The sequence below is a fragment of the Poromitra crassiceps genome (assembly GCF_964638095.1).
Source record: "Poromitra crassiceps genome assembly, chromosome: 7".
NCBI lineage: Eukaryota > Metazoa > Chordata > Actinopteri > Beryciformes > Melamphaidae > Poromitra > Poromitra crassiceps.
The window spans coordinates 6,881,205-6,904,773 of record NC_139628.1 but is presented as its reverse complement, the minus strand read 5'-3'; the positions used below and the strand labels follow the sequence as shown (position 1 = coordinate 6,904,773).

Below are 23,569 nucleotides of genomic sequence, written 5' to 3'. Positions count from 1 at the left end.
GACGAGGCAAATGTCATTCTGTTCAGAAATCAAACAGTCACACAGACTCACAGTTAAGCAATTAAAGCAATGCCAGCTCTGTTTGATTGTCGCCTCGTCTTTCCACCAAATAATACAAAAGTATCAATAGTGGTATCGATAAAGACTCGGATCGTTAAGCAGTCTCGGCAAATGGTATCAATATCAATACAAATATGTGGCGTGCCTGACCAAGTTGGTGCCCTAGGCAAGATTTTTGCTGGTGCCCCCCCCCCCTCCCCCCTCCCCCAAAGAAAATATAATAAAAATTATATTGCAGCTAATCCAGCACTGCAGTGCAGGCTCAGAATCGCCCTTCCCCAGTGGCGCTGGAAGTACTTTTAGGTAGGGGGTGCTGTAAGGAAGGGTCTCTCGGTGCTGCCCGCGAGGGCAGCGCCAAAGAAAATTTTATGTGTTTTGGACTTTCATCCATATTTAGAAGAATATTTAATTTTAAATTAACATTATACTGTTGTGATGTCATTATTCAGTATCTTCTCCTTTTCTCACTCACTTTCATGTAAGCACCTGCTCTCCCTTTAGTCGTTTTACACTACAACAGACAGAAACACAGGCATAAACACTGAACTTATTATTATTATTATTATTATTATTATTATTATTATGGAAAACCAGATTATGATGAAAATCAAACACTTTTGAAGAGAGAGCGTATGAAATAAGATTAGAGCTGGGAAGCACAAACTGTTTTTTAATGCATCTTGTTGGTGGTATAAACACAAGACAGCCAAATCCAACAATTTCGAAAATCCATTTCTTGCCACCAGGGGGTGCTGCAGCACCCTCAGCACCCACCTTCCAGCTCCCTTCCCCCACTCTGGGAAAAAGCTCCGAGCAGGTAGAAGGGGGCGCGGCCGCGCAGGGGGTGGGGTGGTATGGATTAGGGACCATGGTGAAAGTGCTGCAGCCCGGGCAGCCAGAAAGCCAGAATTAGAAAAATGATTTCACTATTATTTAAAGACTTAAGACGTTGTTCTTCTTATTTTTGTCTACTATTGTAAAATAGTAGTAGGCCTATTATCATGAAAAAGTATTTGTAAAAAAAAAAAAAAAAAAATGTACCCTCTCTGGCGCCCCTAACAGCTCAAGCGCCCTTAGCATTTGCCTAGTTCGCCTAATGGACGGCACGCCACTGTACGACGTCCCGCCTACAAAGTGCCTATAGTTCATTACAGGAGTTGTCTACACATTTACAGGAGTTCATTACAGGAGTTATCTACACATTACAGGATTTGGCTACACATTTACAGGATTTGTCTACACATTTACAGGAGTTGTCTACACATTTAGAGGAGTTGTCTACACATTTACAGGACTTGTCTACACATTTACAGGAGTTGTTTACACATTTACAGTTGTCTACACATTTACAGGAGTTGTTTACACATTTACATGAGTTGTCTACACATTTACAGGAGTTGTTTACACATTTACAGGAGTTGTCTACAAATTTAGAGGAGTTACACATTTACAGGATTTGTCTACACATTTACAGGAGTTGTCTACACATTTACAGGATTTGTCTACACATTTACAGGAGCTGTCTACACATTACAGGAGTTGTCTACACATGTACAGGAGTTGTCTACACATTTACAGGAGTTGTCTACACATTACAGGAGTTGTTTTCACATTTACAGGAGTTGTCTACACATTTACATGAGTTGTCTACACATTTACAGGATTTGTCTACACATTACAGGAGTTGTCTACACATTTCCCCGAGTTGTCTACACATTTACAGGATTTGTCTACACATTACAGGAGTCGTCTACACATTAACAGGAGTTGTCTACACATTTACATGAGTTGTTTACACATTTACATGAGTTGTTTACACATTACAGGAGTTGTCTACACATTTACAGGATTTGTCTACACATTACAGATTTGTCTACACATTTACAGGAGTTGCCTACACATTTACAGGAGTTGTCTACACATTTACAGGAGTTGTCTACCCATTTACAGCATTTCATGGTGGAGAGTTGAGGACTGAATGTGCCAATTAAGTAATGAGGGATGATTAGTTGGTCATGATTGAAGGAAGGCCTGTGTGATAATTTAGCCAGGTCACCGGGGTTACACCCCTACTCTTGCGAAGAGTGCAGATGGGCTCCTTAATGACCAGAGAGTCAGGAACTCAGATTAACATCTCATCCGAAGGACAGTGCTCACTCACAGGACATAGTCCCTGTCTCTGCCCTGGGGCATTGGGGAGAGTATTCATCAGATCAGATTAATCATCAGACAATTTGGACCAGAGGGGGAGAGCACCTCCTACTGGTCCTCCAACACCACTTCCAGCACCAGTCTTCCATCCAAGGAGTATAGGCCAGAACTCCTTAGCTTCCCAAGGATTTATAGGATTTATCTACAGATTTACAGATTTGTCTACACATTTACAGATTTGTCTACACATTTACAGATTCTACACCAGTGGCGGTTGGTAAATTTTAAAATATGGGGGGAAGGAGGAAAAAACCCATGGTGTCATATTATTTTACACTAGTTATCTAGACACCTAGACAGTGCACCTAAATATCTTTCTAACATACACCAGTGCACCTTGGGCTTTGTAGCGTATTTCTCTCTCTCGCCACAGCATGCCGCGCTATCAATCTCTCCAACATCGTCAGGCACACACACAGGGAAATACAAAAATAAAACTTTTTCAATTGCTTCTGATTACTTTAGGCTTGTGCAGAATCGTTTTACTTTGAAAATCCGACTGGGAGTCATATCGTTCTTGTTGCTATAGTGGAACACAGGACAGTCTACTCTGCAGCCAGCCAGCAGTATCCAGATCCCTGGCATGACCGGCCAGACTCACTCGTACCGGTTCGGAGTCAGAAACATGGAAATAATGTGTCTGATGGTGGTTTTGTACGCGGGAGACAAAGCTACGGCTTCAGCAGATATGTTTTGGCTAACGTTAGGCTGGCTGGCATGTCAATGACAGCTTAGCGATTAATGTTACCATCGCTAACGTTAGCATCCCGTTAGCATAACTATCAAGCAATTACCCAACATGTATTTCAAGATCGCTAATGTGTTGTTGACAATATGACTATGCTGTCTGTTAATGTTAGACCATAAGAGCAGCTATCTGCTACGGTTTGCGTGTGCACAGTGCACAGTGAGATTATCATTTCACAGCACACTCATTACACAATGTTAGGCAAACTAGAGATGACTAATAATATATAATAATAAATGAATGGTTAATGATAATTTAATGACAACAATAGCCAATGAGCTGCATTGAGTCATTCTGGTAAGAAATTCATAGTGCATCATGAGAACGGTACTTTAATCGAATTAAACTAAATTGTAATGTATCAGAGATTAATCATTGTGTCCTTAATGTGCTCCCAACTTTTTCAATTTAGGAGCATAATGTAAGGTGATAATCACATCACAGACACCCAGTTCATAAATGCTGCAATACTTAAAATGCAAAGGCTTCCATCAATGGGCCATAGGCTCAATCCCCATTACTCAGTTGGTGATAGTGACATACATTTATTTACATGAAAATATTTGAGTGTATCATTTAATAAATTGCTAATATGTATACAAAATTACAAATAAGGTAATCCATAAAATGCATTATTGCAGTGCCAAAAGGCGTGGAGAACAATTTGGGTGCACGTAAATTATGTGCTGGTGCACCTAATTTAAAGAGTAAGGTGCACCGGTGCACCTAGTGTAAAAAGATAGTCTGGTGCCCTGCCTATAGTTACCTAGACACCTAGACATTACTAGATACCTACCTCTGTGTTTTTTATATAAGTTATGTTGTGTTACTGTCATTGATGTCACTGCTGCTGGAACACCAGAATTTCCCTCCAGAGATGAATAAACTACTCCATCTATCCATCTATCTATCCATCTATCTATCCATCTATCTATCTATCAATCCATCTATCTATCCATCTATCTATCCATCTATCTATCTATCTATCTATCTATCTATCCATCTATCTATCCATCTATCTATCTATCTATCTATCCATCTATCTATCCATCTATCTATCCATATATCTATCTATCTATCTATCTATCTATCTATCTATCTATCTATCTATCTATCCATCTATCTATCCATCTATCTATCCATATACAGTCTCTATCTATCTAGTTGGCAACTTGTGTACTTTCTTACAGTATGTTCAAGGAAAGATTAGGCAGTAAAATAATTAGGGCTGGGTTCCAAAAGATCGATTCTCCGATTTTGAATCGATTTTCATTTTAATCCTTCGATATTGATTCATATGTCCAGAGAGAGATTTTTTTATTTTCCCCCAGGAACGCACCACCAGCCTCGCCTCTCATTCTTCGTGCCAACCGATCTCTCTCGGTGAAGTGAAACATGCAACATGGCGCCCGGACGCCTTGACAAAAGCAAAGCTATTTGCAAGATCAGCCGACCGGGTCCGTGTGTGAAGTGTTTTGCGGAAATACAACAAATGATGAGACATCACTCAGATTAGCTATCTGAAGAGAAGTTGTCTGGACTGAAACGAAATAAACTGAAGGATTCATTAGAATTCCCAGCCAACTCTCCACGTGCCCTAAAAATAACCGAGGCTATCGCAACTTTCGTATGCAAGGATATACGCCCGTATTCTGTTGTGAAAAATGAAGGCTTCAAAAGGTTCCTGAAGGTACTCGAACGTTAACTACGTTATGGTGCGACGCAAAACATCTGACTGTAGACATAATCCCAAACATGTGTAAATCTGTGAAACAGAGCATCAAAACAAAACTGCAGTCAGCAGAGAGAGTCGGCGGCATCACCTGTGACACCTGCATCCATGGCAACGGATTTGTACATGACTGTTAACTCTCACTATATAAACAACGACAAGTGGAGCCTCATCTCTTGTGTTGATATCGAGTAGTGACTGACTGCATTACTAAAGAAAGCACTGGTGGTCTCAGTCACTCGATCTGCTTGTCACACTGATGCTGGAGAGTCTGCACAACTTGCAGCACATAGCCTACAGTATTGTGTTGTTCAGGGCTGTAGTTTACACTGCAACACTTGTTGATTGTGGGCCAAATGGTCATGACAAAAATAAATTTAGAAGTATATTTGTATTTTTAGTATCTCGTGCGGCCACGAGATACTAATGCGTGGCCACGCAATAATACAAATATCTTCACCATGCAGCCACCGTAAGAAATGCTATGGAGAGCGGCTCGAAACACGCACAAGCCTATGCACACACAAACACGGCACACGCACCACTGACCTAAATAATATGGACAGAGCTATCCCATTGGTTTTTCATCAGCAGAGTGGGTTGAGTCCTTGCACAGCTCACGTGTGAGATGGGGGTTTCCCAGAGCCGCAGCTCCGCCTGCTATTGTTCCGTGATTGGCAAGCTGCACGATCACTGGACAGGCGATCTGTCAATCACCGCCTTTTCTGTCATCTATTTTTACTCCAAACGGGCGAGTTATATAAAAAATGACCCCCTATATATACAGTTGTTATGAAAAGGTGAAATTAGCTATATAGACCAAAACCGTGTTTTGCCCCCAACTGGAACAAAGTCGGGCATTTTAACATGGGGGTAATGCCTACCGCCCCAACGCCTATTGGCCATTTGAGGAACTACAGCTTTTCAATTCACTTCCGCCTCATCAGAGGGAAGCCGGGGGGGTTGGCCACTGGCACGCTCACATGCACACACAGGATCTGTATAGAGAGACGCAGGGATGACGTATTTTTGTAGTCGGAACGCGGAAGTCCCGGACTTCCTGGTTCTCTCTCTCGTACTCTCGTAACGGGACAAGCCCCGTCTTTTATTGTCACACGAACACCACAACACATGCATGCGGCCACAACACACTCATGCTGACGGTGGCCGGTGAAAAGTGTCCTCTGCATTTAACCCACCCAGGCATGTCCTTTCCTCCGGGGGGCAGGCCAGGAGCAGTGGTCGCTTTCTCGTACAGCGCCCGGGAACCAACTTCGGGTGTTGTCGTCACTGGTCGGATGACGATGACGATCTGATCTTCTGCATGTTTTTGGTGGGGGGGTTATATACGGAGGAACCCCCTGGGGGAGCACGGGGAGAACATGCAAACTCCACACAGAGAGAAAGGCCCTTACGACGAGATACCCCACCTGGGCAGTAGGCACTGAAGATATGGGGGGGGAACACAACCACAGCGCCCACAGTGTCCCAGGCGAGAATCGAACTCAGGACCTTCTGACTGTGAGGCGACAGCTCTACCACTGAGCCACCGTGCCCCTTCCTCACTGTTTCTGCCTATGTGATTTTTGAGTGGGTTTTTGGCGCAATGCTTCAAATAAGGTCTCTGGGCAACGCAAGCTTAATCAAACGCCAACCAGTGTTCAGCGGGATAATCTTCACACATGAGGACCACTTTCATGAGTTTTGAAGCGTAAATGCGAGCCCTAGAAGTAAAAAGCTTGTGCTAAGCTAATCCAGAACTACACACAGTGTAGGCTTCCACGTCACGTCACCACTCAACCTGGAGTGTTGTTGATGTGTCCGCTGCTGTGCACTGATTACCCCGGGCTGAACCAGGTGAGGGCAAGATCATTTCCGTGTTCGTCCTTTGAAGTGATGGCGTTATTGACGTATAATATCCCCGTCGACTCAACAGTGTAGTCTCATTTAGCCGTTTGCTAGCTAGCCGCCCTTTTAACGGCACGTAAAAGCTTCAAAACTCATAAAATTGGTCCTCATGTGTGAAGATTATCCTGCTGAACACTGGTTCGCGTTTGAATAAGCTTGCGTTAACCACAGACCTTATTTGAAGCATCGCGCCAAAAACCCATTCAAAAATCCCATAGGCGAAAACAGTGAAGAACCGGGTGGTAGCATCGATGTTTTCCGGACTCATTGCTGCGGCTCTCTATTGTTAACGCTATTTGTTTTGCTACTTCCTATATTGGTACAGTAGTGACACTTGCCTGCCTGCCTCTGTGCTCATAAGCCCGCTGCTGTCATACAGTCTAAATTATTTTGGTCGGCGCCAGCGGGACCATCTGATGACCTTCACACATCAGAATCAGAAAGACTTTAATGATCCCCGGGGGGAAATTGGCACAAGTTACAGTTGCTCGCTCACATAACACACATAGCATAAAATAAAATAAACAGTAGTAAATGCGATAGTAAAATATTAATTAATACACAGGACAAGATGTTACTATCCCTTGTGCCAAAATCCGAGGAAAAACACATTTAGAAGCCCAATCCAGAATAAAACAAGCTAACAGGCTAAGAAACTAATAAACAAGACACAAATCACCAGTTACCTACCCTAGCCAACAGCAGTATGAAGCATGTCATTGGGGTTTTCAAGTGGGCACCTTCCTTCACCGATGTTTCGTTAAGTTAGGCCCACGACACCTCAAGAAGGCTTAACAGTGTAATCCAGCGTCCTGGAAACACCCCCCTCCATGCTACCACCGCACAACTGCATATTACCTCACTATCTAAGCCTAGCTATCCAGGTCGGTTCGGTATGACATTCCTGACTACACCACCACTGTCAATGATTCAGCCCTGTTGATGCGGACCGTCAATCTTGACCAACAACAAACAATCCCTAACTACACCACCACTGTCAATGATTCAGCCCTGTTGATGCGGACCGTTAATCATGACCAACAACAAACAATCAATCTTACCTTAGCGAGCTCCCCAGCTAGCATGTTTCCTCCTTATCCACAGCCATTCACTTGCTCGTTCTGCTGCCTGAGGCATGTTGCTAACCGCAAGTTTCAGGCTCCGTCCCCGAATGCCCAACTCAGTTAGTAAGGCAATAACAGACTTTGCCACAAAACCACGGCAGCCCACCTCTACAGGCCGCACTCGAGCCCTCCAACCTCGCTGCTCTGCCTCTGCTGCCATTTCAGCATACCTAGCTTTCTTGCGCTCATAAGCCTCCTCAACTCGATCTTCCCACGGGACTGTGAGTTCGATAAAATAAACTCTCTTCTCTACCTCAGACCACAGTAACAAGTCCGGACGTAGCCGGGTGCTAACTATATATGCTGGGATGACTAGCTGTTCATTCAAGTCAACCCTCATTTCCCAGGCTCCACCTATACTTAGCTGCCCTAACTTGTGCCTGACCTAAATTGGTCTAATCTTTTCTCCCTCACGTACAAATTTGATCTGTCTAGTCTCTTTGCTAGCAACTAGATAATTTACTTCTAGCCGCTTTTCCTCAACTGCAGCTGCCAAACATTTCAACACCTGGTTGTGACGCCAGGTGTATCGCCCTTGAGAGACTGACCTTACACCCTGACAGTATATGCCTCAGTGTACATACACTAGAACACAACGGGCAGGCACCATCCTCGCCCAACCACTGATTTAAGTTCTGGGGAGATGGCAGCACATCATAAGTAGCCCCTAGAATAAATCTAATTCTGCTGGCCTCCATGCTCCACAACTCTCTCCACTTCAACTTTCTCTTCTCTACACTCTCCCAGTTCACCCACTGTCCTTGCTTTGCCTGCGACACTGCCTTAGTACATCTTACTGCCTCCTCTTGCCTATGTACCTCTTCAACTACCATCTTCCTCTTTTCTATTACTGATGCCTTGTTCCACACAGGTTTCCCTATGCACAACCCTAAGCCTCCACGCCCATGCTGCACCTGACCTATGATATCCCTGTGTCTAAGAGCTGACTGTGCTTGCTGTACTGCCTCCTTTGGGTTCCACTTCCTCCCTGTTTTAACTGTGGGCACTACACTCCTAACCACTGGATCCTTTGACTGAGTCAGAGTCATTTCCAGTCTTAGCACACTTGAACTCCTCTGTCAGGCTAGATAATGGCAATTCCAATATGCCTTTCCCATATAAGGCTACACTGCTTAGGCAGCGTGGGACTCCGAGCCATTTTCTAATGAATGAGTTAATCATCCTTTCTAGCTTTTCTACCTTTGAAAGGGGAACCTCATACACTGTCAGTGGCCACATCAACCGAGGCAACAATCCAAACTGCAAACACCACAACTTTAACTTTCCTGGGAGCCCTGACTTGTCTATACTTGAAATACCTTGAATCATTTCCTGCCTCACCTCCTCAAACTGTCCCTTATCACTGAGACTTGCATCATACCATCTTCCCAAACTCTTGACTGGTTTCTCTAACACTGTAGGCACCACCTCATCATTTATAACAAACTTCTTACCTACTACCCTCCCTTTAATGATTGAAATACTCCTGGACTTACTTGGCTTCACTTTCATTCTAGCCCACTGCAGATTACTATTTAACTTATCCAACAATCTGCTAGTACATGGAGCGGTTGACGTCATAGTCGTCATGTCATCCATGTATGCCCTAATTGGAGGGAGCCGCAGCCCTCCCTGCAGCCTTTCTCCACCCACTACCTATTTTGAAGCCCTAATAATGATCTCCATTGCCATGGTAAAAGCTAATGGGGAAATTGTACACCCTGCCATAATGCCTATCTCCAGCTGCTGCCAAGCTGTAGTGTACTCTGCTGTGGTAAAGCAGAGTTGAATATCTAAGAAGTAGGCTTTAACTAAGCTCTTTATACTACCTGGCCCTCTAAAGAAATCAAAGGCCTCCCATAACAGACTATGCGGCACTGACCCGAAAGCATTAGCCAGGTCCAAGAATACTACATGCAGGTCTCTCTTCTCACGCCTAGCTGACTGGATTTGGTGCCAGATCATGCTGGTGTGCTCTAAGCACCCGTAGAAGCCGGGAATTCCAGCCTTTTGCACCGAAGTATCTATTAGCCTATTCTTTTCTAACTAGACAGCCTCTGTGCCACAACACTAAAGAAAACCTTCCCTTCAACATTAAGTAGACTGATAGGTCTAAACTGACTTATCTCTAACGAGTCCCTTTCTTTAGGAATGAAGATTCCCCCTGCTCTGCGCCACGCCTTAGGAATAACCTGCTTCTTCCAGACTACCTTCATCAGCTTCCATAGAAACTGCAACACATCTGGAGCACTCTTATACAGCCGGTAGGGGACTCCATTAGGACCCGGGGCTGAAGAGGCCCTTGCACGTCTCACTACTTCTTGAACTTCTTTCCACCTTGGTGGGCTATCATCACACTGGCTCTCTATTTCACCAATAGGTGGAATATCAGCTGGGACTGTCATCTCTCTAAACCTTTCCCTATCTTTGTGAACCTCCTCCAAATATTCCTCAAGCTTCTGCTTAGGTACCATAAGGCTACCATTCTTTTCCTTACTAAACAATGACTTCACAAATCTAAATGGATCCTTATAGAATGCTATTCTAGCTCTCTCTTTCTTTTTCCAATTTTTCCTAATGCTCTCTGCTCTTCTTAAAACTGCCAACCGCTCCCTCACATCTGACTGCAAGCAATCAATGCCTTCCTTCTCAACCTCTGTAGCTTTCCTCCACTGCCTCTTAAGCTGTCTTCTCTCCTGGATAAGTCTATCTATCTCTTGTTGGCGCCTAGATTTAACTACCTCACCCTCTAGTTTCTTCCTTTTCTCAAAGACGCCAAACCTTTCCTTACCATAATCATAAATATGATCTCCCATTTTCTCCAGCTTACTCTCAGCAGTTCCTTTAAGCTTCTCTAACATCCTAACCAAATCACTATTGATATCTTCCCACTTCCTACTTTCCGCTGCACCTGGCCACTTAACTCTAGGCTTCTGACTGCTAATCTTCTCCCTTTTTGGCTGGCTGGCCTCTCTGCTTTCCTCTGTGCTAGGACCTGCCTCAACATCAGGGGTGCTGATGTCCTGCGTGCTGTGGGTTACTTCCTGTCGCTGGACAGACAAATAAGCAGAATAAGAAGAAAGAACACAACATAGCATGGAATAACAGTATTAAATGCGATAGAGCAAAATAAGTGGAATACGTCTAAGTAAGCAAATACGTAGAGTAAGTATACCTTACGTGCCAATTGTCTTTATTGCACACTGAACTTATATTATTCGGCTTGCCCTATACGTTACACGTGGCTCAGCCAGGCACTTTTTTCAGTTAGCCTATCGGCTGGCTCAGTCTCAGGGAGACTGAGCGTCTCCGAGGTGCTCTTTTAAGAGAGGCATTAAATAGACCAATGGCCACAGGCAGGAATGATTTCCTGTGCCTCTCCGTGTTGCATCTAGGTGGAATCAGTCTCTCACTGAATGTACTCATGTATGTGTTGCTCATGATGGAGCGTAGCCTGGACAACGTTCTCTTCTCTGACACCGCAGTCAGGGAGCCCAGATCCAGCCCCACAATGTCCCTGGCCTTACGGATCAGTTTGTTGAGTCTGTTGGCATCCGCTGCCTTCAGCCTGCTGCCCCAGCACACAATACCATAAAGGAAGGCACTAGCCACTACCGACTCATAGAACATCCTCAGCATGGTCCGGCAGATGTTGAAGGACCTCAGCCATCTCAGAAAGTAGAGACGGCTTTGCCCCTTCTTGTAGAGTGCATCAGAGTTCTTAGCCCAGTCTAGTTTATTGTCAATGTACACTCCAAGGTACTTGTAATCCTCCATATGTCAACACTGACCCCGTGGATTGAAAACAGGGGTCACCGGAGCCTTGACCCTCCTCAGGTCCACCACCAGCTCCTTTGTCTTTGACACGTTGAGCTGCAGGTGGTTCTGCTCACACCATGTGACAAAGTTGGCCACCACATCCCGATACTCATCGTCGTCGCCATCTTTGATACATCCCACTATCGCAGAGTCATCAGAGAACTTCTGAAGGTGGCAAGAAAGCATCTGATGACCTTCACACATCTGATGACCTTCACACATCTGATGACCTTCACACCGGCCTTGAAAGCGGTAAAAGATATGTGATCCGCGCCTCCAATGTGAAAGTGGTGAAAGCGGGGTGGTAAATACTTGTGTTACGCCTTTCATTCCACCAGTGGAGCTACAGTAGTCACAGCGCCGGATCAGCCTCCCCTCCGCCTCCACCTGAAAGCGTCGGAGCGGCGACACGGAACGGTGCGAATGGTCAGCTCATTCATTTAAAAAAATGATGGGGGGAAACCACCTCATGCAGCAAGAAAGGCATAAGTGAACGTAAAAAAAAAAAGTAGCCTATACAATCATGACTGCAACAGGGGCGCCAGGAGGAATGCTCCATGCCTAGCAAGTAGGTTTGGCTATTTATGCTCAAACGATGTTGACATTAGTAGGCAAAATTAAGGGATATAACAATAAGCTTCAGAGGACGTCTCAGGCGGAGGTATCTGTCTGTGGCGAGTCAGTCTGAGGATATTATTCCCTCTGTTCTTCAGTCTCTCCTCAAAACAATCCCAATTGGGGAATCCAGCTCCAGAACTGCAATCTGTCTAGCCTGTAAGCGTTCCCTTACAAAAACTATAACGTTATAGTATTCATGTGCATTTATAGCCTATACCATTCCCCCGATGAACGTTATGCAGACTGCAGCTGTTTGACATGCGGGTGCTTTCAGAATGGACGCTAATTAGGCTACTTCAGAATAATCTGCTTTACAAAAAACTGGAACCAAAAGATAAGAATGAGCCTTGTACCTAATACATGCTGGTGCCTCTGTGATCCATAAAGTCGATCAGATGAATATTGAAAGCCTTGTTACCATGCTGCATGATGTGGAGGAGACTTTCTGCGTTGTGGGCACATTAAGGTGAGCTCTCAATCAGACTCCTGTTTTATCCTTTGATGTTAACGACCAGCTGCACGTTGAGAGCTGCTGCCGTACATCGGCGATGTTTGGTTGTTGAATGAATTCGTTCATCATACAGTAGCCTAGGCTACACTAACCTATGAAAATATTCACTTGGGCTACTAGGAGGAGCTGGGTGGAAATGCCTCCCCTCGCCTCATTTCAATCCGGCGATCTGGGTCACCTGAAAGCACACCCGGGGCGGAAATATGGTGGTGCTGCTTGGTCTTGTGTGAAAGCAATTTCTGTGGCAAGGCTGCCGGCGTTGCGGGCCTTCTGAACGGCAATATTGCGCGATCTGTGTGTGAAAGCGGCTGATGTCTCTCTCTCTCTCCCTCTCTACAGTATATCTCTCACTGTCTCTCTTTATCTCTCTCTTTCTGTCTCTCTTTCTCCTTCTCTCTCTCCCTTTTTCTCCCTGCCGAATATTATTTCCTCTCGGCCTGGCAGCAAATGCTTTGCGGAATGGCACCGGTCCACAGCCCAGGGGTTGAGAACCACATGGGTCAGACTGACTCCTGGACATTTTAATGCAGAATAAACATTTTCGCCATCTCCTTCTGGAGTAAATCTAGATACATGTTTCATATCAACAGGAGCTGCGTGTGTGTGTGTGTGTGTGTGTGTGTGTGTGTGTGTGTGTGTGTGTGTGTGTCTGTGTGTGTGTGTGTGTGTGTGTGTGTGTGTGTGTGTGTGTGTGTGTGTGTGTGTGTGTGTGCATGCGTGCACGTGCGCGTGTCTGTGTGTGTGAGGGAGGGAGGGAGAGAGAGATGGGGCGAGCTTCAATACTGTACGTTCTTCTATGCTGGAAATCTGGTTTCTATAAGGAAAACACACACACACACACACACACACATCTCACTGTCTCACCAGCACCAGCAGATCTTCCGTTTCAGCTTAACCTCTCTCAACCTCTCTCTATCACTCTCTCCCCCACTCCCTCGCTCTCCCCCTCTCTGTCTATCTCTCCCCCTCTCATTCTCTCCATTCCTTCTCTAATACGTCCCAGATGTCAGGGGATCAGAGAGAGAAAAAGGAGACATGAAATGGAGGTCGAACCGGCGTGTGTAAACATGTTCCATCTGACACACACACACACACACACACACACACACACACACACACACACAGACACACACACACACATGCCCACACACACACACACACACACACACACACATGCCCACACACACACACACACACACACACACACACGCGCGCGCGTGCCCACACACACACACACACGTGCCCACACACACACACGTGCCCACACACACACACACACACACACACACACACACACACACACACACACACACACACACATGCCCACACATATATAGATGTCTTGTCTTGAGACGGATGGGACACAGAGAGAGAGAAAAGAGAGAGACACACACAGAGAAAGAGAGAGAGAGAGAGAGGGACAGAAGTAATTCTGTGACAGAATACTTCCTGTTTTTCCATGACAACTTCCTGACAACTTCCTGTGGTTCACAGCAGGCTTTCATTTTGAAAGAGTTTGGATTCATTTGTTATGAGAATGAAAAGATCCAGGGCCCTATCGTCGCAAAAGCGGGAATTTTGCGTTAGCGCCTGTTTTGCAGCTGAATAATTGTGGGCGTGTTCTCCCTCCCTCCCACACAAATCACAAATCAGACCAATCTGATTCCCTCTCTCACTCCCTTTATCCGTCACGAGGTGGAGGACCCAACACATGTCAAATCAAATCGATCATATTAAAAAATACATTGTCACCTCACAATTTTCACATAAATCACCCAAAGTAATGTTATTTTTAATGTGCATTCAAGGGAATATCAAACAGGTGTTGTCTACTCAAATTTTTAAGAATGTAACTGTTTCTGCAAATGAATTTGCCGATGCATGCTGTAATCCCCATCGCATCATATACCAATAACACTGTATTCCTTATCAAACGAAATACTCTTAATCTATTTTGTTAACCTTTATATCCTTTCAAAATCATGCATTAAAAAGAGTTTGCCAAGAGCATCATTCCATCTCTCTTTCTCGCTCTTTCTCTTTCTCTCTGGCAGAAGAAAATTGATACTGACAATTCTCTAATGAATTGGATGATGAATGAATGAATGAATGAATATATAAATGGGAGCTGGGGCTCTGTATGTCTGTTTGTCTGTCTGTCTGTCTGTCTGTCTGTCTGTCTGTCCCACTGATGACATCATCAGTGATGCCATAAATCCCACTGATGACATCATCAGTGATGTCATAAATTCACTCACACACACACACAAAGTCACGAGAGAGACTGAAGCCCCCTTCACATGATTCGCATTGTGCACTTTTCTCAACGCGAGGTAGAGCGGAGCGCAAATCTGCAGGACAAGAGGCAAGCAGCAACAGGGTGAGCACCGGCCATCTTCTTTTCCTCCTCTGATTGGTTGCGCTCATGAAAGGTCAGTGACAAGTAGGTCAGCATTGAGATATTTTGAACTCTAGGCGCAGCTCAAAAGCGGCAAAATCGAGCTGTGCGCGTGGCCAAGGGTAGCGCTGCCGTCTAGTTGAGCAGCAACGCTCTCCCAACAATGAGACAGCCGGGCGCAGAGCTGTTTTACCACGGATCATGTGATTAAAAAAACGATTAAACACGATTTCAGACGGCAGCCCGTCTTTATTGTCACACGAACACACTACAACACATGCATGCGGCCACTACACACACTCATGCCGACGGTGGCCGGTGAAATATGTCCTCTGCATTTGACCCATCCAGGCTAGTCCTTTCCTCCAGGGGGCAGGCCAGGAGCAGTGGTCGCTATTTCTTTCCAGCGCCCGGGGACCTTCATTGGACCATCATTGGACCAACTTCAGATGTTGTCGTCACTGGTCGGATGACGATCTTCTGCATGTTTTTAGTGGGGGGTTATGTACGGAGGAACCCCCTGGGGGTACGGGGAGAACATGCAAACTCCACACAGAAAGGCCCTTTCGACGAGAGATGTGTAGGGGGCTTGAGGGAGAGGGAGAGAGAGGAGAGGGGGAGAGCGACTGAGGGAGAGAGAGGAGAGGGGGAGAGAGAGGGGTAACTGAGGGAGAGAGAGGAGAGGGCGAGGAGGAGAGGGGGGGAGATAGAGGAGAGGGGTAGAGACTGAGGGAGAGAGAGACTGAGGGAGAGAGAGGGTGACATTGTGCGTTCGCAAATAGGGCAGGCAAGGCCACACCAGCCGAGCTGCGGGCAAGGCTGCGCAGCGGCCGAGCTGCGAATGCGAGCGGCAGGGCCAACTCGGCGAGCTGCAAGACGAGCGAGGCTAAGAATAGCATAGCGTATAGCGCGCGGGATGCCTATAGTAATTGAAAATCAACGTGGCACTCTGGAGAGAGAGGGACATCCATGCCGTGCGTAATGTATCCAGCCAGGATTTCCCCTGCACTGCGCGCAGAATACTGGTGTGCTCAGGCGCAGTGGGGTTTTTAGGGCTAAGAGCTGTTTAAAATTGTGTGCTTGCAAGGAATTTGCGACATGCTGGCGATAGAAGGCAAGCATTTTGCGCAGACACGCCTGGTTTGGCATGGACGACGCTCGGATCTTGGTAAAAAAAAACGTAAATAAAAAAAATGCGGGTTTAAAGAAAATATTTTTGTTTAGTTTTGGTCCGAGTGAAATGTTCTATGGTCTCTCCTGTTTCTAAATATACTGTAGCTGAACGTTTGGTTTGACCAAGTAAAACTATTTTTATAAGCATTTTACGAAATGTCTATGGGAAAATAAATTGCTGAAGAGAATCTCTGGTACAGTGCTGAAGCAGGAAGGGACGTTCACTTTGCCTCTATGGAGACAGTCGGCATGTGTGGGAACGCCCACAAAATGTTATACGGCTGGCGCACGAAGTGGGGTAAAACCGCCGATATATCTCAATGGGCTGAAAGGATGGTGCTGCAGCTCTAAACTACATGTTTGGGGGTTCTAGAGCAGAACACAAGACGTCTGCTCAGATCTGCGTTTACTGCAGTGGTTAAATCCCTGATCGTGTCTGCCTGGGCTGGCCTAGCAGCTAAAGTCTATCATTGCTGAATGGATAGAACAGGGGATTTACCCCACCCTGACCATGCCCCCAGCCAGGCTGAGCCAGCTAACCCAGCGTCTATGACAAGACATCGCCTCAACCTATTAGACAAGGTGGCTTTCTGTCTCTCTCTGTCTGTGTGTCTGTCTCACTCTCTGTCTGTCTGTCTGTCTGTATGTCTCTCTCTCTGTCTGCCTCCCTCTCTCTGGCTCACTCTCTCTTTGTCTGTCTGTCTCCCCTCTCTGTCTGGTTGTCTGTCTGTCTGTCTGTCTCCCCTCTCTCCCTCTCTGTCTGTCTGTTTGTCTGTCTGTCTGTCTGTCTGTCTGTCTGTCTGTCTGTCTGTCTGTCTCCCCTCTCTCCCTCTCTGTCTGTTTGTCTGTCTGTCTGTCTGTCTGTCTGTCTGTCTCCCGTCTCTCCCTCTGTCTGTCTGTCCCCCCCCTCTCTCTCTCTCTCTCTGTCTGTCTGTCTCTCTGTTTCCCCTCTCTCTCTCTGTCTGTCTCTCTCTCTTTGCCCTTGGCCAATCAGAGTCCAGAGAGTCAGGAAGGCCAGGGAGGGACACGCAGGAAGAGGAAGAGGATCCTGCTGCCGCTACTGAACAGCGTCAAAGGTCAACGGCCGACCTCTCACGCTGTTACCATGGAAATGAGAGAGAGAAAGATAGGGATAGAGAGTTTAGAGTCTAAAGCATTTCCAGCTGCGACCTGAGTGTGTGTGCACACACGCATGTGTTTATGTTCTGCCAATAAGACTGTACTGTCTATCTGAGTGTGTGTGTGTTTGCGGTTCTGCCAATTAAGTTTGTTTGTGTTAATCTTAACATAGAGACATATCTACACTGTAAACATCCTATGCTGTGTGTGTTTATGTTCTGCCAATAAAACTATGTCTATCTGAATGAGTGAGTGTTTGTGTGTGTGTGTGTGTGTGTGTGTGTGTGTGTGTGTGTGTGTGTGTGTGTGTGTGTGCGTGCGTGCGTGCGTGCGTGCGTGCGTGCGTGCGTGCGTGCGTGTGTGTGTGTGTGTGTGTTTTGTTGGCAGGTTACTCTCTGATCCAGACACAACCCACAGTCCTTTGGAGCCTCTTTGCGTCCTCATCTTCTCGTCGTCCCTGGCAACCGAGACCACCGAGAGAGACAGAGCGACGAGCTGACCAATGGGAACTCATCTGAACTGTGGCATCACCCCATCAGCTTGGAACAATGCTTGGAGCATTCATGTGCTTCTCGGATCATCCGATTTTCCGAGCTGGGAAGTTGTTCTTCCGACATCGGTGTTGTACTGTCGGAATGATTGGACTGTCTAAAGTTTAGACAGTCCAATCAAAAGTTAGCTATTATCATTAACAATGATTTGGTTTAGACTCTAAACCAAATCATTGTTAATGATAATAGCTAACTTTTCTAATTAAACTTTCTAACTAATGTACATCACAGTACTTTTACTCCCTACATATTAATGCAAATATCACTTTCTAGGGCCGACGCGTTGATTAGTCGACGTCATCGACGGGTCGATTTGCATAATGTGTGTCGATGCGCCGTAATTTTAAGTGAAATAAAGATAATTAATACACTACATAGCTCCATTCCAATATCAGATTTCAAAATAAAAGTTTAATGGCTTCTGTGTGCATTAGACTTGTGTAGAATGTCTTTTATTTCTTGGGAAATCCGACCGAAAGTCATATTGTTGTTGTTGGCTAACGGAAGCGGCTAACGTTAGAAGTTGGCTCCGTCTATCACATGGATTTGTGATTCCCAACTCCCAAGCGACAGGGACAGGACAAGCTACAAAACATCGCCTATGATCATCTAAAAAGTGTGAGAGTATTTTAGACCAAGAACCAACTGTGCTGCTAACGTTTGGAAATGACGTAAACATAACGATAACGTTATACCCGGAGCACGCATCCTGTTGATGGACAGCAGACAGCACCCAAAAAAAAAAAAAAAAATGAGGGTGACCCTTACTAACATATTAACTAATGGTAAGATAATCATGAAGCAATGTTTCATTCACTAGTTACAACCCATTAATTACCCATTGTTTCTTTGTTTGTTTGCTTTTTGTAGGACGTAATCATTACCTACTCAATAACATGGTAACTAATAGTATGTTCTTAAGTAACTATCATTAAGTACTAGAGTCATAACTAGCAGTTCATTCTTGACACATTCCTTAGTAACTACATTTTTGTGCTACATTGTAAAGTGATACGAACTAAAGGTAATCATACAATGAGACCAGGATCATGACCAGTCTTAAGCCACGTTGATAGGCAGAGCATAATAGGCAGGCAATAGGCAGAGCATAACTCTAAGGCTTATAAAATAACCCTTAGGCGGAACTCGCCATTTCGGCTGCTCAGAATCCTCTCTGCTCCTCCCTACGGCTGTACAACAGTCTCTGACGCAGGCGACGACTATCGCCAAGAGACTCATTTTGAAGGAGTGGAAGTCCCCCTCTCCACCTTCTTTTCAGCTGTGGCTGACAGACATGGTCTCGGTTATACATATGGAGAGACTCCGGTTCCTGAGGACCAATTCATTTAGGAAATTCACAATTATCTGGGACCCATTTCTAGCCTACTTTGATGAGGTTAAGAGCGACAAGTAACTTGCTCAGCTGACTTCTCATGGACCCCTTGCATGGGATTCCACGCACAATTCTTATAACATGACGCTGGTAGCGTCATGTTGTAACATTAATGTTGGTATATGTATGTTTTTGTTTTTTGTCTGAGCCTGTTTTTTGTTTTCTATGTTCTGAAAATTATAGAAACTGAGGGAGGACCACCGCTCAACCCGGCCACGTCTTGGTTAAGGTGCTGGAAAAACAAATACAGAATCCACAATGAAAGAAGGACTTTCCGCACACTTAAATTTGCACTAAAATTCACATTAAATGTGAATTTAATAGGAATTTAATAGGAAAGTCCTTCTTTCATTGTGGATTATGTTCTGAAAATTATAAAATAAAATATGGAAAAAAAAATTGGCAGAGCATAGGCAGAACTGAAGCTTGAGGCAGGCTGATGCTTAACCGTTCACACAAGAAGCCTTCTCTTTTCCTCTCAGCGCCTCCTCGGCGCACCCACAACTCCCATTGAATTCATGCCTGGCAGCTTCAAGCCTCACGCGTCACGCCTGGAAAATAGGACTGAATCCTGAACGATCGATTCAGCGCGGCTTCGGCGTGGCGTGGGGCTGGTATGACCGGTCTCACCTGTTAACAAGGACGCCAAAATGAAACTGCGTGTCTTCAGCGTAGCTTTGACGTGGCTTCGGCTTATGGCGTGAACTAGAGATGCGCGGGCTGCATTCATAACCGCGCTGACCGTGGATATCCCGCTCCGCTGGCGGGGGGGGGATCATCAAAATGATCATAAAAATAAACATTCTGATTAATAGCAGATGGGTTGCGGGCGGGTGAAACGATGTATCATTAATGAGGAACATTAATATTAATTACGTTATCTAGTCTATGAACATATTTTATGCTTCATTTTTCGTCAGGCACATGTTAGCCGCCTATTGTTATATAGAGGGTATGCATGTGATGTCACAGAGGCAGAAGTCACTGTGGGGTCACGCCCACTGAGTCACAGCGAGACTGAGCTTGGATGCAGTAATCAGCCTAGATAACTGACACCTGCTGCTCAGGGAGGAACTTGACACTCATTTTGACACTCATTCCCGATTGAGGGGGCGTGTTCCAGTGGGTGTGCATACCCTCTATAGGCCTAGCAAGGACCCCCGAAGGACCCAAGGCAGTAGTAATTGGACCATCATTGGACCAACTTCAGATGTTGTCATCACTGGTGGGATGACGATCTTCTGCATGTTTTTGGTGGGGGGTTATGTACGGAGGAACCCCCTGGGGGGTACGGGGAGAACATGCAAACTCCACACAGAAAGGCCCTTTCGACGAGATAGCCCACCTGGGCAGTGGGCACTGAAGATGTGGGGGGGGTCACAACTCCAGCGCCCACAGCGTCCCAGGTGAGAATCGAACCCAGGACCTTCTAGCTGTGAGGCGACGGCGCTATACCGACTGCGCCACCGTACCCCCCAGGGGGTACCGTAGCCTACTCACCCCAACATTGTTATCCATCTTCTTTAGCATGATGCTCCACAAACCAAGGACAACACAGCAGAAGACATCTACATCCGCTCCTGAACCGACAAACATGTTCCATCTGCGGCGTCTGCTTGCCAAGATGAAGATCTTGGAGCAGCTGGTCCTGGAGCTCCTGTTGATGGATGACTGCGCTTTGATCGCTCATACAAAGGCATTACAATGCTTTGCAAAGGAAAAGGCCTTTGGCTTCACAATCAGCCTGAAGAAAACAGGTGATATACCAGCTTCCACCTGATGAAATCCATAGTCACCGCATGCATATCACCATTGACTTCACGTACCTGACTGGCATGTCCAATGATGCCACAACCAGCAAAGACCTAGACAACCGCCTACCCAAAGCCAACAGCTCCTTCGGGCACCTTGCTAAGAGAGTGTGCTCAGAGAGTGTGCTAAGAGAGTGTGGCAGTCTCTGTGCCACTCCACAAAGCTAAAGGTATACAGAGTGGTTGTAGTCCCCATCCTCCTACAGTATATGGAGCAGAGACATGCATCTTATACAGGTGCGCCTGCTAGAGCACTTCCACCAACACACCATCCTCAACATCAAGTCGCAGGAGTACATCTAAGGAGGACATGAAAGGCAGCTGATGTAGCACTGTTGTCCAAGACAAATTTCCCTTCGGGGACAATAAATTGTATCCTGATCCTGATCCTGATCTCCTACGAGGAGGTGCTAGAGAAAGCACAACTACTGAGCATCGAAGCCATGATACTGAAACACTTGTTGTGATGGGTCGGGCATATTGCAAGGATGGAGAGCTCATGACTGGCAAAGGCTGTCTTCGTGGCAATCTTCACGAAGGAATGTGCAATAGAGGGGCCCCAGGAAGCACTTCAAAGACCAGCTCAAGCAGCTGCTATCACTAGCTGGCATCCATCACCACTCGTGGCACCAATAACCAAGTGGCAGAAAAACACTGGCACCGATGCATCAATGCAGCCGGCCTGAAGTTTGAAGCTGAAAGACCAGCACCTGCTGAGGACAAGAGGAAAAGATGGAAGGAGTGTGCAGACCTTCAGACATCACCAGTGCAGGGCTTCCCCTGTCCCAAGTGCAGAAAGATCTGTGCCGCATGGATTGGGCTTCACAGCCACCTTTGAGAAGATAGACTGACCATCCTCCCCTGATCCTCACAAGCCAGGAACAAGCCAACTTGATGTTATTGTCATTGTTTCTCTTGCAGTTGGGTTAATAAAACTCAGTTCAATTGCAATTCATATTGTCCTTCATAAATGGTTCCATAATTAACTCATTGAGTGCCATGGACGTCCTTCGACGTCCAATTAAATAGTGACGTAGAGTGCCACGGACGTCCTTCGACGTCCAATGCGTTTTTTGACGGTGGGACTTCGATCAAAGCCTTCCGCAGCTCCTGTACAACTATAGTAGCTATTGGAGGTCTATAACCTATTTTACAGAACCCTTAGGTGGCGACAGTGCTCTCCAGATTACAGAAATGTCAGGAATACACAGCCTGAAATAGCCTTGATGAAAGAGAACCCGCTCATGCTGCAGTCCAGAGCCATGTAGATTGTTCTGGCTGCAACTGACGGTGCGTGCGAACACAGTCAATCCGCGCACACAACTGAGTCCTTCTGCCTCTGTCTGTCTGTCAGCATAGTTTCTCCACATGATTAGCCGCTAGAAAAGCAGCAGCGCGACACTGAAAAGCCAAACCTTTCACTGCAGTCCGCGTGTGGCTTTTCCATGTTGCGCTGCCTGGGAGGCGGCGCTTCCCAGGCTTCCTAGACGCTTGGTGCGAGGCTGTGTGTTACTAGTGTGGGGAGGAGTTTTCAGCTGAGGGGGGGGAGGGGGGGTGGGGCACGCAGGGCAGGACACAACTACACCACATCACTACATCAGAAAATATTACCGTATCTAGAGTCAGTGAATGTGCTTGAAATGCTGCATTTCACAAAAGGCTGAATATCTCAGCTTATAATTTGAAATGCCTGAAAACGCTGAAAACAACCTATCTTCTCCGGCTCATAACTAAAGAACGGAAAATGGTATCAATAAACTTTTTTTTGCTGATGATACAATAGAGTCTCCTTGTTCTTTTTGCGTGTTCGGTGTTTACATAGTAATATCACACAATATTCTGTGGGCCTCGAGAAATCACTGAAAACGCTCTGAAAACTCTGGCACTGGGAGCGTCCGTTCTCCAAAAGTGGCTGGCACTCAATGAGTTAAATACAATATTTATAGAAAAAGTTACACTGAATTTGACAGTAAAAACAACTATTTATATGTTAAGCTCTATTTGTCTCTTCAACCCCATACCATCTTCAACCCTGCTAAAGGCCATGAGCCAGGGCCCCAAATTTGGGCCACGGATACCATCTTGGGGGACTAACTTTCATAGTGATTTTTGGCAAGGTATACACCCCTACTGCTAGAAAATATGTGATCGAAACGCAGCAGTTGCCTCCAAATGTGTGCTATCATCCATTTTATAACACTGCCAGGCATATGCATGGGCAGTGGTGGCCCAACGGTTAGAGAAGCGAGCTTGTGACCGGAAGGTCGTCGGTTCAATCCCCGGGACCGGCAGGATAAATCTGGGTGGGGAAAGTGAAAAGGCTGCACGTGCATTTTTCGGCTTTCAAGGCCGGTGTGAAAGAGCCTTCTGAATGCTAGTTAAGACCACCTCCG

The 23,569-nt window shown here is 45.9% G+C and overlaps 1 protein-coding gene across 1 annotated transcript in view; it reads left to right on the top strand.

The window, feature by feature from the left end:
* The window catches only part of LOC310779387 (protein ARV1-like), a gene marked incomplete at both ends in the record, with an annotated part of 46,721 nt that extends 25,242 nt beyond the window's left edge, over positions 1-21,479 (top strand). The window contains 1 exon segment of the mRNA XM_083639923.1: positions 21,383-21,479. Coding sequence (XP_083496049.1) covers positions 21,383-21,479 — 97 coding nt within the window.
* Positions 21,480-23,569: the final 2,090 nt, after the last annotated feature.